The 16,508-nt window shown below is 40.0% G+C and overlaps 2 protein-coding genes across 3 annotated transcripts; one reads left to right on the forward strand and one right to left on the reverse strand.

Annotated features, from left to right (window-relative positions):
• Positions 1-104: 104 nt before the first annotated feature.
• cndp1 (carnosine dipeptidase 1) lies at positions 105-7,762 on the reverse strand. 2 transcript variants are annotated; one of them, XM_064341747.1, is made up of 12 exons: positions 7,620-7,762; positions 7,168-7,278; positions 6,763-6,906; positions 6,090-6,252; positions 5,653-5,741; positions 4,894-5,091; positions 4,407-4,491; positions 3,590-3,750; positions 3,070-3,234; positions 1,497-1,638; positions 1,107-1,254; positions 105-630 (listed from the first exon to the last, which is right to left on the reverse strand). In XM_064341747.1, the coding sequence occupies exons 1-12, from the start codon at positions 7,620-7,622 to the stop codon at positions 558-560; spliced, it is 1,482 nt and encodes a 493-aa protein (XP_064197817.1). In that variant the 5' UTR covers positions 7,623-7,762; the 3' UTR covers positions 105-557. The 2 variants fall into 2 exon arrangements, with proteins under 2 accessions (XP_064197817.1, XP_064197827.1); XM_064341757.1 differs by lacking the exon at positions 6,763-6,906.
• Positions 7,763-12,097: 4,335 nt separating this feature from the next.
• Positions 12,098-15,709, forward strand: cnih4 (cornichon family member 4). The gene is made up of 5 exons (XM_064341844.1): positions 12,098-12,233; positions 12,781-12,849; positions 13,609-13,721; positions 13,942-14,082; positions 14,420-15,709. Exons 1-5 carry the CDS (start codon positions 12,165-12,167, stop codon positions 14,445-14,447), a joined length of 420 nt encoding a protein of 139 aa, XP_064197914.1. The 5' UTR covers positions 12,098-12,164; the 3' UTR covers positions 14,448-15,709.
• Positions 15,710-16,508: the final 799 nt, after the last annotated feature.

Here is a 16,508-nt window from a genome sequence, read left to right on the forward strand (position 1 = left end):
CCTGAAAATAAAGTGTATCTGAATTGGACTTTGATTACCATTTACAAATGGTGCACTCTGACACCAAATTGATTGAAAAGGAAAGATTGTGGCTCGGCATCAAATGAGATAACCAGACAAACAATTTTATCTGTCTTTACATTTGGGTTATACAATTGTCCTGGAAAGAGATATGGACATAGAAAGAAAGGGTGGGAGACAGGCTGTGAGAGTGAATTGTCTTGTTAACAATGATTTTATTTCTCTCTAGTCCCCTTCAATGTAAGCTATTTCTATCATTCTCTGATTATTAACACTGTCATATGTATGCAATGCTGACTGAGAAAAAAAGTGAAATTGAGAGATATTTCCATGTATTTGCCAAGTTGTGTGCTCAAATGACAATAAATCATTTTTAAAAAGTCCAAAAAATATTCCATTAAGTATATATAAAAGTCTTTTATGAAACAAGAGCTGTATGCTGTACACTGCTGCTGCTGAACTCATGGCTGTGGAGTTTAAAAGAGAGCAGGGTTCCAGTTTAATAGTCCCAATTTTATTCTTCAGAAGGGACGTTCTCAGTCCCTCTTAATCTGCCCAACTTCGTGGAGGTATGCAACAAACAGCTTGGTTCCCTCTATGTAGTTGTACCTAAAGAAAAAAAGAACATGTTTGAGAATGATTCCCGGCAATGTTATGAGAACAAGGATTCTACACTGTCGATTTGGCTGTGTATAAAAAGCCACAGTAACAAACATGTCACCCACTTACTGAGTGAACATTCCCTGAAAGTGTAAAAATGATCTTTGTTTACCATTAGATGGCAAAAGTATACTATTATGGGGAACCTACTGTATGTAGTGAATCATCTGTCCCCCACCACAGATCCTTAAAGCAATATTTTTCAACTAAGGCTCATATTTTCTTAAGACATATTTAGGTAACCTACATGCTATGAGTCTACACTTATATTCTTTCACCAGGAATTACTGGAAATTCAATTCTAAAACTACACTAAATGTGAACAGTCGTGCGCTTTAATGAAGCAGAATAACTGTTTTGCCAACAATGGACTGAGTAAGAATGCATATGGTGGTTGTGAACTGTTCCATGCTGGTCTGGGTCACCTGCTCATTTTCTCGTTCTGGGAGTGCAGGCCATCATCAAAGCCCCCAATGGGCAACATAATGATGCTCTTCCTGGTCACATCCTGGAAAGTCTTGGCAATCGGAATCGTGCCCCCTTCACGGATCATGTCTGGGTCCACTTTAAACACTGCAGGGATGAGATCACCATCACTATCATCACCGTCACAATGAACTAGCAGATGATACCCAACAATGATGATGTTGATGATGATGGCAATACCCATACAATTTATGATCATAATCACTAATCATTATGACATCATACTACAGACAACAATGAGAAGAAGATGATGAACCAATGATGAGCCACATAGGGTATGAAATGGGAGGATCCTGTGATGACACCAACATGGCTGTAGCTCATCTCACCTTTCTTCACGGCTTCTTTCCCCGCGTCGTACAGAGGGTGCTGGGTGTCGGCCAGCCAGGGCTTGGCCCCGATGACCATAGTTACTTTCAGCTTATTGGGACTCTTCCGTCTGCCAAAAACTGCATTCAGGTAGTCCGTCACCTGCAATACGCCCATTCGCATTTTCAGAAGTTGTTCCCCTCAAGTCCTTATTTTAGTTAATCCTTTTTTTGCTTGGATATATGTCCGTCTTGTGAGACGAAAAGACATTCTGTTCCTGTAATGAGCTCTGGCAGTACTTGTTGAAGAGATGAATTGTTAGTATTTTCAGAATAAAATCCACATCTTTGTTGTGTGCATAGTTTGTAGATTATGACTTATGAAGGAGACAATATGTTTAAATGTGGGTTCTTTGACCATAGTCTATATGACACATTTCAAATTGATCTGTTCTGTTGATGTGATCATCAGCACATGCTGGTTCTTCTCTCTTCTGCCCCCCAGTCATCAAATTTAATAACAATAGATAATAACAAATATAATATCAAAACATATAGCCTTATATATAATCAATGCAAGTTGTTCTGGTGACTAATATTACGGAAAGGTTCTACTACCTCTCGGAAGAAACACCAGATCATAAACTAGTAAGGACCTGGAGTGGATACACCACACCAGAGATACCATTGTGATTTTGAGTAAAAGTTTGAATATCCTGAGTTTGCAGTAAAATAAAAATAGCCATCTGTGCTGTTTAATTTTAACTATGAATGTAGCTATTGCAAGTAGCTAATTTGAGCAATTAATACAATATCTTAAGTAGTAGTTCTTGAGGCTTCCCGGTTTGGGATTTTGATTTTACAGACCCCAGCAGATAAAAGCAGGTGTCTACATGTCACAATTGTCACATACACAAATCTGTGAATGTTTTTCTGGATAAGAGTGTTTGCTCAACATTGAAGTGTAAAAGTATCTGTCAGTGCTTTGTGTTGAGAAACACAACAAAATGCTAGTATTTTTTTAATTCAAGAAGAAAGCTTTCATTTCATTTCATTATGCCACTCCCTCGGGTACTTGGATCCAGATGGATCCAAAACAGACCTGGGAGAGGTCAATTTCCAGGTATTTAATCAATGGAAACTGTGACATTTCCATTTAATGCTCACTTTTCTTCATCAGTGATAATAACAAAGAGAATCTATGCATTGCATGACGCAGAGGTTAAAAATGGAAAAATGCCTATGTCGCTGCCAGGTTCATACCTGTTCGGTTGATTGATCAGTCTGTAATTCTTAGATTCTCCTGTATACACAAGTTTTTCAGCCCTGACCTAGGGCGCTGCCATTTTTCCTTTTTTTGTGTGAGGTAGGCACATAACTTCCGGCTCTAAACTGCCGGGCCAGACACAGGTAAACAGCACACGGTTTAATAGCACTCTACTGCAAGTTAGATAGAGCTGGGGTCGCACCGTGAGAGAGAGAACATAACTTTAGTTTACCACACACAGAAGCTACCTATGTTAGCCTGCTATGAAAATATTTTTATCGATTGCAAATAAGTAGCAGAAAAATTGATTTTTTAAATTGACTGTACCTGTTTCTCCACGACTGCCGGGTCCATGTTGGGCACCTGACGGATGGAGAATTTTCCGATGACCTTGGCAGGAATGACCGTCTTTGTGCCTGGAGCAGAGAAAGCTCCCTCAATGCCGTGAATAGTCACTGTGGGGTAGCGCCAGCGATGGGCTAGCAGGTCTACCTGGGGTTTAAGAAAAGCAGTCAAAACAGAAGTAAAGAGACACGAAACAACAGTTAGGTATATTACAAACTCTACCTAGGTACCAAAACTTATATTTCATGAACTCTATGATGCATGAAGCTAATGTCTACTGCCAAGGGCTGACTTGTAAAGAACCAATGAGAATCTCTAGTAGTATGCAGGCGCTCCCAATCTGGTTAGTCTATACTACAGAATCAGCAGTAGGCGTACAGGTTTTAATAATGTGGTCAGATAAGGTCATTGTTTATAACTGAAACTACGACTGACAGCTTTGTCTCTCAGTGTAGAAAAAAACCCCAGACCCGAGCAGACCACACAGACATCCTGCGGTCACCTTGCTGCTGTACATGAGGTGGCTGACGCCGATCTTTTGCTTGTAGTTTTCCACATCAAACTCAATGTCCTGGTACATCTTCCACTCCTCATCCGATAGGGGGGCCACCGCCTCCGGAATCCCAGGGATGAGGATCTTTCCGCCGGGGCTAATCAGAGTGTCTGTTGGGGGAATGGAGGGGTAGGTGATGGAGGTGAGAGCATCACACATTCAGTAGTATTGCAAGACAGGGTGATGGAGCTACTGAAGAGGAAGCAGCCAAGGAATGGCAAAGAGCAAAGGTTCATTGATTCCGAGAGGAGCAAAATATGTGATTATAAACTTAATAAATAATAATAAGTTAATAAAACACAGGAGAATTGCATCAAGCACGGAACCAGCGTGTATTCACTGTACATCTGCTCTCATGTTCGCTTGTTGCCGTTGTAAGGTTGCTCCTTCTTCATTCTTCTTCCCTATTTGCCTTTTGATCACCTTTCATTTTATTTCTCCACCACCTGCTATTTTCTGATTTTAAATCAACAGAGCTGATGATATGTGAAAACGCAACACAAAGACTCACAAAATGAACGACAATAACAGGACTCGGGTCATCAGCAACAACTGACCATCCAAGCTCAGGAGCCATGAACACCCACCATCACCTTACACAAGCAAAGCACACCATGCCCTTCCACTAATGAGGAAGCCTTGCCTTTACATGTACCTGATCATGTATTTGAAATCATAAGCTGGTGCACTGCTGCCCCTTTTGCACCAGGTTAATGTGAGTTTCTTAAGTAAAGGCAGTTTATGTCAGTTAGGTTTTAAATCCTACCCAGTATGCCGATGAGGTCAGTCATGGGTTCGATCACAGTGCCTCCATATACTCCAGAATGCAGGTCCTGCGTAGGCCCCTCAACCTGCAAATAAAAAAGATAATAAATAATAGAAGGCAGTATGAGTATACATAAAATTGTGGTTAAGCTACAAAAAAACAGCCTATGGGGATTTTTTAAACGGCTACATAATCTTCTTAAATGTAAGAAAATATAACAAGGTGAGTCCAGCCCAATAATTAGTGCAAGACGTGAGGCCCCCTACTGTGAATCCATGACAACCTGATACAAAACACGCTCTATATAATCAGAAGTGGTTTAAGTGTGCTAAGGGCTGTTCATTAAAAAATCACTTTTAGAACCAAAAGCTAAGCCTTCAACATGAGCACCAGGAAAGGAAGGAGCTGTAAGGTATTTGAAGAAGCTGTAGGTATCTTGCAGACATTCACATCGTCAGATGTGGAACTGCACTCTCCCTCCTCTCACCTCAGCAAAGAAGTAGCAGTTTCCTCTGGTGCCGTAGGTTAGGGCTGGTCGGCGGCTCAGCCAACCGCAGTCAGAGATGACGATGTAATCCACATCAGCAAAGAAGGTATCATTCTGCGAGACGATCATGGCATCCAGACCATTGGATCCGGTCTCCTCCATGCCTTCAATGACGAACTTCACATTGACTGGGAGCTCCTGTGAAGTGAAGGTCATAGGTGAACCGACATCAGAAAGCGGCAGATTAGTTTAGAATCCCCCTTTCACCTAAAATTTCAACATTTATTTCAATACCAGTATTCAGTATTTTTCCTCTTCTTTCTATACTTTCTTTACCTAGTCAGTTAAAGTTAAGTTACTGTTAAAAATGAGTCACTTTCACCAAAATGAGAAAATGAACAAATGTTACGTAATAAAAGTATCAAGATTTTAACAGAAACATAAAAATAATAAAAGCCATTTAGTTTAGGGGCATCACACTCAGTTTCCAAAGGATAGATGTGTATGCTAGTTCTTGATCCAGCATCCAGACTTCTTAATGTTCTAATTAGCCTAGCCATTTACTCCATTTGACATTTCTTAATTAAACAATACATTAGAGTACACGTGTGACTCTGCACTAATTACCGTTCACAAATTGAACCGATTATGCTTATGTCAAATTTGCTGGAAAAACAAGTATACACATCAGCCCTGCAGGACTCAAGCTTGACACACCTCAGCATGGTTAATGTGAGTTTAATAAAGAATATCACTTACGATGCCAAGTGCTTGGTAGGCCTCCACTGTGTGAATCCAGGCCAGCACAGGAGCCTTGTTGTCTGAAGCCCCTCTTCCATAGAGATTTCCTGTGAGAAGGAGAAGAATATTCTTATGAGACAGATGCAGAATTGTGCATGGAGCCTCCCATATTGTGTACATTAATAATTTTTTAGAAATATATAAAATAGTATAACTTTAACCTTGTATTTAAGTTAAGCCCGGTCAATCATTTTTTTATTTGGGGAGAGAGTAACACTGAATAATTATGAAACACGGGCTTGGGTTTATAATTAGCCACACTGAGTAATTATAAAACACATGCTTGGTTTTTGGTTGTGCTGCACAAATGTTCCAGTGACACTTGTAATGAATGTAAATGCAGTACTGCAGTCATTGTTTCTCTTTGCAGGGAGAGAGACACACGGGCGACACACCGTTGAGGTCGGTCAGATTGTAAGGCTCCGTGGCCCAGCCATCCTCCTTCTTGGCTGGCTGCACGTCCACGTGACCGTACACGCAGACCGTGTGCTTGGCCGAGTCACTGCCAAACTGGGCAGTGACCACCTTCGGCAAAGGGATGGAATTGCCACTGGGTAACTGGAATACAGAGTAATGAGTAAACAGAACAAGCACAAACAAAAATTAGCATAGGTTAAAAATGACACTTTATCATAATGATGTGATCTCATGCAGATGGCAGTTATTTCATGTAAAGAGGTAATCATCCACAGAAAAGTCCTAAATGGAACACTCATAAACATCCATGCTTAAACAGGTTAAATGCAAGCATTGCTTCCTTCATCATTACATTATGCATTTTTTTCCAGCAAATTACCTTATTGCAGCACTAGCTAGTTTTATGTTTTCACATTACTTGGTTAATTAAAACTTAGTTGGGCAAGTCAAGAATCTTAATTAAAAATACAAGAAAACACAGCCTTGTATTAAACAAAAATTGGTAACCCTCTAGTTTCATTCAGCCAAGTCACACCATCTGTAGGCCGTCAGTGATTGTACATACCTCCCTTACAACTGCGGCAAATTTGGTAGCTAGCTATGAAAAAGGATTTGCAATATACAACAGCCACAACCACGGCATGCACTCACCTCCTGAAGCCCAATATCCACAAGCTCCACGTTCCCACCCATTGCCTTTAGCTTCTCCGCCGTCATGTTCATCATACGCTCCACCTCCGAGCGCTTCTGCACATCACTCGAATCACTCTCCACTGCAACCCACTCCCTTAGAGTCTAAAGGACACACGCGCACCCGCGCTCGCGCGCACACACACACATAAGCGCGCACATACACAAGGCAGCACGCACGCCCTTTTGCACACAAAGATAGCTTACATTTGATCAGGCGTTTTACACAAATTTTTATATTCGGAAAGCTGCAGGAATATGTGCGCATTTTAAATGTAATATGTAAAATAAGACTTATATACAGTGGCTAGTAATAGTCACATTACAGCCCACAAATAATGGAACCATGGTAATCAATGGACTTGCCTGCACATACTCTTCTTGGTGACTGTCGATATATTTCGTCAGTTCATCCAGCTGAAACGCCAAAGCTCTTGATCCAACAAACAACAAGGGGGCGAACAGTAGCAAACGAATCTGTCGAAAGAAAGACTATGCTGAAATAGATATTTAGGCAGGTAGCCAAATTATTATTATTATTTATTTTATTTTTTTGCATTAATTTAACGTTAAATTACATAATAAGTTAATGTGAATAATCTTGCTGCTTATCTTCGAAAATTCCTTCTCCAATTGATGCACGATTAATCTGTTGTAAAATATATTTGGCACCACTTTAATTGTTTATCCGTTTAAAAATAAACACGTTTTTCTAGTTTTTTGTTCTCTTTAATTAGTATTAGTACTTCAAAACTCTAACATAACAAGTAAATAAGTAATTCTATTAATGTGCATCAAATCATAATGGAGTAGTTTACCATGCTCCCAGCAGGTCAGTTCAGCTTTCCGTGAGAATGGTGAGGACACAATTAAAGCCGATGTCCACTGTTGTTGTGGCGTTATATACCAGGCCCTTAGAAAGAACTCCTCCTTAATAATGACATAATCGTGCGAGTCCTGACAAGAGGTCAACGCGATCGTTCCTCGCATTTTCTCACTGACTAGTACGGCCATAAAAACTCATCGGATCGTATCGTAAATACAGAAAACTATAGCTTTATTGTTAGTACCCTGATGCGGACAATGGCCGAATGTCTTAGAGTTGTACTACTGGTGACAACACCAAGAGTTGAAATGAGCAAGTGTCATCTAGGGAATACATTAAACGAAATACTGTATCAACGTTTTTTGTTACGTAAACGGGATTTGCAAACACTTTTTCTTGGTTTCGACTTATTTCATCCATTGTATCCCGTGTGAGACACAGAACAGTAAACTAAGGTGTGTGTTGCACACGTTTATGTTAAAGCATTCATTGCAGCAAGGGGGGAGCAGTGCACCAAATGCTAACATTTCTGATGTTACGCAGACAGGCGCTGGACACAGCATGAACGCACAAATGGAGGGCTCCGGCTGTGCTCACCAATTAATGCCCCAACCGGGGTCAGAGGGTAGGCTAGAATTCAGTCTAATGCCACCTCAAGAAGAGTCATGTCCAAATGTGTTCCACACCCCTCATTGCAAGGCATAAGCTATTCTGTACTGGTCTGTATTCTTTATTCTAGACTATTCTATGTGCTAGCTGACGTATGATAAGTGAGTTCACCTTTTGCAAGATGAAGGTTGCTCTCTCTTTCTCTTAAGATATCTATGAACCTGATGATTGCAGTGCCTAGTTACAGTAGATATAGCAGAACACATATTTGATTTGAATATATTTGATATTTGATTAAAAGAAATGTAAAAAAGGAAAATGCACTCTCGTGATTTTCTCAGTGTATCCTTCAAAAATGTATAAAAAACATTCAATTGGCAAATCAATGACAAACACAATTACTTTGATTTAATAAAAGTTTGTTTGTTTTTTTCTGGATCATTGTGAAGAATAAACAAATTCCAGATGTCTGGAGTGTTCCTGCCAGCTGTTGTGTCCGTTTAAATTGTCCAGCATACTTCATGGTAAATGTTGCCACAAAAGAAGGTTTTTTTATCTGAGCATATTATGATGTGTGTGTATGCTGTCATGTATGTTTTCATGTCTTGCTAATTATTACATGAAAGGGAAGGAAGTCATTTGTCTGATGTCAGAAGTACTAATCAGTCAGTGAGCATGTCTAAGTAATTGGATTACCTTTAATGTTTTTGTGGCGCTTTCCTCTGCTTTAATTGGTGCCCTTGCTGTGAGTCACATCGTGTGCATGTCCATCAGAAGGATTAACCTCAGTTTGCTTCAGAATATAGTATATAGTTTTCTCATTGGCAGATGACAATCCTTCCTGGAAGATTGTACAATGTTTTATATTTGCATTTTTACACTTTTAGTTCTGTGATAATGCCTGTAAACCATTATCTCACTTTAAAGTAGTTGAACAGCGATTGAATGCAATGGGTTTGTGTATGTGTGTTAAGTTAAAGCATGCTTGTACAAAGGAGTCACATCAATTTCTAAATCTGCGTCAAATTAATTTCCAGGAGATTGAATTCATGCTAGGGAATTTTGATGAACATTTTTAAACATTAATGAATAAAACTCAGCATGACCCTGATTTTTTATAGTCCTCCACCTCCTTCTCCATCAAAGCTGCTATGGTTTTGGATGTGTAATGCAAAATGGCAAGCATCAAGTTTAGTAAAAATATGACACTGAGAACTTTAGTATTAGTTTGAAAAGACCCAATTAATTTTTTCCAACTTTGGAATGGGCAGTTATATTGAAATGGAATAGTTCATCAAAGGCTCTCTGGTATTAGTGTGAAACAAATGAATAGAAGGACATATTCAAACAGATGGATGTGTAAGGGGTTTGAGTTTTCTTAGTCTTTCAACAGACAGCATAAGGGGCTGGTGGGCTTGGTTAAAAAATCAGTGAAACTCTTCTTGCATTTATTAAATAAGAAGAATGCAGTGCACATCACAATGTTGTCAACATATTTCACATGCATATTAACCTAAACCAGCTGGCCTGTGAAGTCAGTATTTATGAACTGGAACGAAAGTGAGATAAGGCTCAAACACTCCTTCCACAGTTTATCAGCCAACCAGGGCTATGACATGGCCATGTGTGCCTGCAGAAATTAGTGTCTAGGTCAGGTATTTGATTTTAATTACAAGGCTTTGATGAAGTAAAACCATGACCTCAGGGCATTTGCTGTTCTTATTACAGTGGCGGCACACCCATTGAGGCAAAGGAGCTTAGTCTCTCTAAATACTTTTGTTTAAATACATTTTCCGCTGTAGTCTGGTGTTTTTCAGGATTTGGTGTTGTATAAATGAAAAGCCGTAATAAAACCCCCTACATTGTTTGCTATTTTGTGTGTTGGTGCCTAATACTGGGTGCTTTCAAACCCCACTGGCAGGTCAACTGCAACTTTTGTCTTAGCAGTGTGTTCTTACAAAAATACTATGAAATACAACTTGATATGTATATGTTTTTTGTTTGATTCGCAAAGGAATTGCCTAATCATATGGCTAGCGGTCAAGTTTAGTTCTTGATAAGATTTGCTCTTATTAAACAGCAATTAGTCAAACAATGATGGGCATATAACTACAAAATTTTCAACTCATTTTCACCAAGCTGCAGAAATTGACTGCGAAAGTGGTTTAAAAACAGCATGCCTCCACTCTTTGTTAAGTGTGAATAATTAAAGTTTTTAAAACTTGTATTTACCTGTGTTTTGCTAAATTAAGAACCTCTCCAAGAATTCTTAAACTTGTTACTGATGATGTATAATTCCTCTGTGGAAAAAGAGTTTTCTTTTCATTTCAATCTAAATTTGGTCATATATTAACTGTAGCGATATGATTTTTGAAGTGCTTTTATTTTGAAATTTTGCATAAAATAATTATGGTACTTTCCAATAGATACAATGATATGGGGGTACTATTTGTCTGAAGTGGAATTTGTCTTTGAAAACAGACAGTTTCCTTTGAATTGCAGTCTGAATTGGTCACGTATTAACTGATTTTGTTTACCGCAGTTCTGGTGTTGTTAGCTCTCTTCAGTTTAACACTAATTAAACGAGGTAGCAAACTTAACATAAGTACCGCATCATGGTGAGCAGGCATTTATTAGCCGATGGCTTGCTTATATGTTGTGCCAGTTTGAATAAGTAAGAATGGGCTATAGTGAAACATGCTGGTTTCAGCTTGCATGTTTGTGATGTAGACACCGGTGTCTATGCCACAAGGGGGCCTGAGCAAAGAGGCTAATTGAATTATAATGAATATGATAATGTATAAGTGCCGTTAGATACAGTTTTACAATCACTTCTTAAAGCTTACAAAAGCTCACTTTTGGTGGAAATGGCTATGTTTGTTCAGTGAGGACTTATTCAGCTATTGCACTTTAGACAGCAGGTCAGTCCTCACCTGAACTTATTCAATAAAATATCCAGTTGTATAAGTAGATTATAATATTATATATATAATATATATATATTTTTTCTTTTGGAGGGGGGGGGGGGGGGGTGAGCACAAGGGATCTGGATAAGAGTGTCTGCTAAATGTAAATGTATTTGAAAAAACTATGTGAGCAAGAAGTGAAATGACACCTGTAACCATCAGACCACCGTCCATGTCTCCTTGGGCCTTGACTGAACCCAGAAATCGGTTGAGTTCCACCATCTTCAAGGACATTCCAACCTGTTAAATGCGCCTTGAAGGAGCTAGAAGCGAGGAGCTAAGAGGCTCCTGAAGGATGAAGAGAAACACAAGTGCATCCTTTGCATAAGCATGTCTTTCGGAACATGTGACGTATAAATGATTGACCAGCGGATCCACCTCTCCCCATCTGCTACGTCTGTAATTGACATGATTTTGAACCAATGCTTGACTGAACAAGAATGTTCCATTTGCCTCATGCATGTTTTGTCGATTTCCTCTGTCCTTGCATCCTTTCCTTGCGTCCTTCGATCAGTGGAGCCAGCAGCTTAGTAAAGGACGTGAGGAAAGGAAGCAAGGAGGTAAATATAAGTTATCAGAATGAGCCCCCTGTGTCTAAAGCAGGGCTGCTCAACCCTGTTCCTGTAGATCTACCATCCTAGGTTTTCACTCTAAAGTACACCTAATTGAACAGCTAACATTAGAGAAGTTGTTGAGCTGCCTGCTAATTAGTAGAATCAGCCAAACTTGGGTTGAAATGAAAACCTACAGGACTGTGGACTTCCAGAAACTGGGTTGGGCAGCCCTGGTTAATAAATAATGTCAAAGAATATTCGGTACAATTTGCGCATTCGAAATGGACTGATTTACACTCCAGTACAGTAGATGGCAGTCACACAGAATAATCCCAGCCAGAGAAAAGACGGGCTAATGTTTGGAAAACGTGATTTCTCCGGAACTGGCTTTAGATAAGGAAGTTGAAAATGGAGGCGGCGGTGTTCATTCTGTCGCTTATCGACTGTTGCGTTTTGATTTTCCTATCGGTGTACTTCGTATCCTTTTCCCCTGTGTCTGGTAAACTAAATCGTAGCTTAGTTAATAATGAACAGAGTCCGTATAAAAATCAAAGCTTAGTTACTTAGTTATAAGCTTAGCTACTGAAAATGCTTGTTCCTTTATGTTATCTGACTAAGTAAGTAGCAATGATCCTTTGAAAAAGGGTGGACTTCGTAACTAGCTGGCAAGTTAGCTAGTTTAAACAAATACATTATTGCTTGCTATGCAAGCCTGTCGAGTATTAATTAGGTAGCTGAAGGCAAGACACGTTTTCCTTCACTACATATCGCTAGCTTACTTAGCAAGCTGACAATGCAAAGACAGTTGATTCCTTGATTAAACCAAGAATTTTCTCTTTGTATTGTAAGTCCCCGTGTAACATTTGTTGCTCGTCTGTAGTTTCCTAATTGGCTAGTCTATCTAAGCGTGTTTTACTGCTGATTTTCCATTTCGGTTTTCGCAACAGAATGGCTTGCCGCCAACTCTTTGGACAGTTTGTACTAACTGAATGCATTGCGAAATAACCATCTTTAACCAGCTCAGATCATCACTCTCTCGGACCTAGAATGTGACTACATCAATGCGAGAGCTTGCTGTTCAAAGTTAAACAAAGTAAGTTGTGATGTGACTGCTTTGCAATGAAAGAAACGTGTGACGCTGCAGATGTTTACAATTGACTCTCTTGGGAGTTTTGCTGTTTCCGTTTTCGATTGGCCCCGACAGTTTTTTGTGTGCAATGAGGGTTATTTTAAATGCTTAGAGAAGTTGACCCACCTGCTTTTACTGTGGTGTGCATGGGGGCGTTGAGTGGTCTGTGATCTAAAGCAAGAAATGACACTTAAAGTAGGCGAACTCCAAAGTATCTTGCAGGGTGACATTGTTTCCAGTGAAAAGGCGTTTATAGAATTTATCACAATTATAAATATGAATGTCGTTTGTTTATCTTTTGCATGTACCGTTTCCTTGAGTGCTTTGCCTTCAGGTTTGCATGCACCATGGGAAATATTTCCAACCGAATATGTGGTTAAACATTTTTGTTTTGGAGAATAATAGGCTAATATGTAGACAAGATACTTGCAGTGTATTTTCATACTTTAGACCAGAACCACTTAAATCCCCATATACCAACTATTGTAAATCCTGCAGGTTACTAGAAGCTTCTGTAAGTATCTAAACTTTCCTTCATAACAATCAGGGCTGCATTATTTACGCAATTACTTGGTCCCTGTTTGCGTTTACTTAAAAACTATAACATTTTTGTCATCTAAATGCATGAAAACAAGTTTATCATAAGAACTGTAGCTACTAGTATTCTGAGGCTTCTGTACGTGTCATCTTCGGTGTGTGGGCTTTTTCTCTTTGTCTCTGCAGTGGGTTGTTCCGGAGCTTGTGGGTCAGGCTTTGGCGACAGTCCTCATGCTGATCTCCATGCACTGGTTTGTCTTCCTCCTCAACCTGCCCGTGGCGGCCTGGAATGTTTACAGGTGAGCTTCAGTTTGCGCCTTTGCGGAATTCCAGAGAACGGTGGGCTTGCTTCACCTGCAGTACCGCTTGTGCACAGGTGCAGTTGACTGCAGAGGCACAACTGGAAATGCCAGATTTGGAGGGAAAAAAGTGAGGACGGCGGTTGTTTAAATAGAAATCACTGGAGCTGGATAATGGATATATAACTGTATGCTGTTCTCGCTGTGTGTTGTGCTTTAGGTACCTGAATGTGCCCATGGGAAACATGGGAGTATTTGACCCCACGGAAATCCACAATCGCGGTCAGCTGAAGTCGCACATGAAGGAGGCCATGATCAAACTTGGCTTCCACCTGCTCTGCTTCTTCATCTACCTGTACAGGTGAGACGTTACCTTCTTAATCTGTCCATACTGGTGACACAGTTAACTGTGCATACTTCCCCTTAAACCTCAGCACATGACATACTGGCAGGATTATAGTAGCCTGATAGTTGTTTGAGTTATCCTTGCAAAAACTGAATAGTCATGATACCCATGATACACTTCTCTGGGGTGTTCATTGGGACAGAGCTGGTTAAGTAGTGAGAGGAGTACTGAAGCTGAGCACCGCAGGGACACTAATCCTAAAGGCCCAGCTGACACCATCCTCCATTTTTCATTTTGTGCACTTCCTGTTTGTATTTCATGTTGCTTATGAGCTACCTCCCATCTCCCGCAGCATGATTCTGGCCCTGATCAACGATTGAGACCCAGCGACCCACACACACAGAATGGCACACTAAGAACCCGTCTTCTCTCCGCTGCGATAAACTCGTCCTGTTTGTCATCCTGTCTGCCTGAATAGCATCAATGCTCTCGAGAGGTGCCAAATCACAATCCCCCCTCCGCACCCTGGAACAAGGAGAGTGGCAATACAGCTCACACACGCAGTCTCCCCACTGCACTGAATCAGCCAAGGGAGACTTAGACCCTTGTTTTCTGTTCTTGTGAGAGAGTGTGCACTGTGTGGGTGCGCTACGTACAGTTGTGCAAATGCGTGGCACTGCAGGTGTGTGCGGTGCACGTGAGTGTGTGTGTGTGCGAGTGCGCGTGCGCGGCTGTGCATTCCTGAGCGAAAGACCGGACCCTGCGGTGATGCTCAGGGTGCAGGCAAGGGGACCCTTAAAATGGAGTCGTGCGTGTTAAATTGCCTGTTAATTCATGATGTATTCACAGCTGTTCATGTGAATTGTGTGAATTTGCGAGTAGTTTAAATGGCAAATTTAAATTTCACATCCCAGGTATCCATGCACCACACACTCCCCAGACACAACCCTTACACTCCATACTCTCCAGTTTTCTGCTGGAATACTGTATTGTACATTCAGTGTGTTTGTAATGGTTAATGAGCGAGGCAGATTTAAATGCTTTTACCCCCACATCAATCAAATTTACCCTCTCAGAGTTTAACTGTACCCTTTCAGTGACCACTCTCCTGAAAAAGTGTCTCGAATATGGTTAATCTGTGAGTCTCCCCCAAGTCTCTCTCTCTCTCTGCAGTCTCTCCCAGGTTTCTCTGTGTGTAAAAGCATTCCACATGTCTTTCTCTAAGTGCCCCTGTGAGATCTCCCTCTCTCTCTAACAGTTTCTCCCAGGCCAGACTGTAATAATGAAAAGATGACAGGTGAAGTAGTTTCAATTGGAGGTGTTTCATTGCTGCTGAGTGTATTTGAAAAAAGTCATTCATGGGTGTTTCTCAGTGTTTAAAAATGGTCTTTGTAATGTTTTTATTTTGGATGCATTTATTTTGCCTCATTTGTGGGGGTCTCCTAAATGTTTGAATACTATTTGGAGAGCAAAATATATTGACTGACTCAAATGTAAAATATTGGTAGACAATAAAACAGGTTTTTAAAAAAACATTTGGGACAACAAAAATCATTCAGACATGGGAACAGGGGATAAACTGTCATATTGTGTTCCATTCTGTCAGGTTGCACCCAAACCAAATAAAGTATTTTGGAAATGTCGTAGTCTTAATTTACAAAAACTGTCCTACACACCCACAGCATTTAAGTTAATAATAGCTTAATTGTTGATTCTGCATTGGTTTACTGTAGGGTTATTTGCATTTCCCGGTCCTTGATAGATTGGTGTGAATCCTATGACAGTTAACTGGAAAAGAACAGAAATGTTGAAAACAATGAGCTGCACGTTTTTCCCATTATGACAGCACAGTATGTTTTGGGTGGTGATTGGTCAGTCTGAAACCTTGGTATTTCAAAAGGCTCTTTCGTATTTTATTCAATGTACATTTTTAAAGTATCATAAATTGTGCATTGTACATTTTTAATTCACCTTTAATGCTGTATACCAAAATTGGTTAACATATGTCTGGCACTTCTTTGATTCCTACAGGTTTTGCTTACCACAAATAAGTACTAATGCTATAGAAACTGAATTCTAAAGCTTGATATCCTCTGATGACTCCTACAGTGGTACTTTTGTATATTAATTATATAAAATCCATATTAAAATGGATATGAGGAAAGTAAATTTACGCATACCAGTTGTATTAAAAGACCTAAAAATGTAAGTCTACAAATATACTTATGCAGAGCTCTAGGTCAAGGGATAATAGCACAAATATTTCCTTCCTGCACCTGAAAACCAGTATTTGTCTTTAATTTTTCTCTCCCTTTGCACTTTGAATTGACAAGGGAGGATGAGGGATTTAGAGAAAAGTCCGAATGAAAGAAACCGTATACCTGTCTGTCCTGTTTTCAAAAAATGCTACAAGTTTGTCCTTACCTGGCAGACCCAACGCA

This window comes from Anguilla rostrata, chromosome 1 (assembly GCF_018555375.3).
Source record: "Anguilla rostrata isolate EN2019 chromosome 1, ASM1855537v3, whole genome shotgun sequence".
NCBI lineage: Eukaryota > Metazoa > Chordata > Actinopteri > Anguilliformes > Anguillidae > Anguilla > Anguilla rostrata.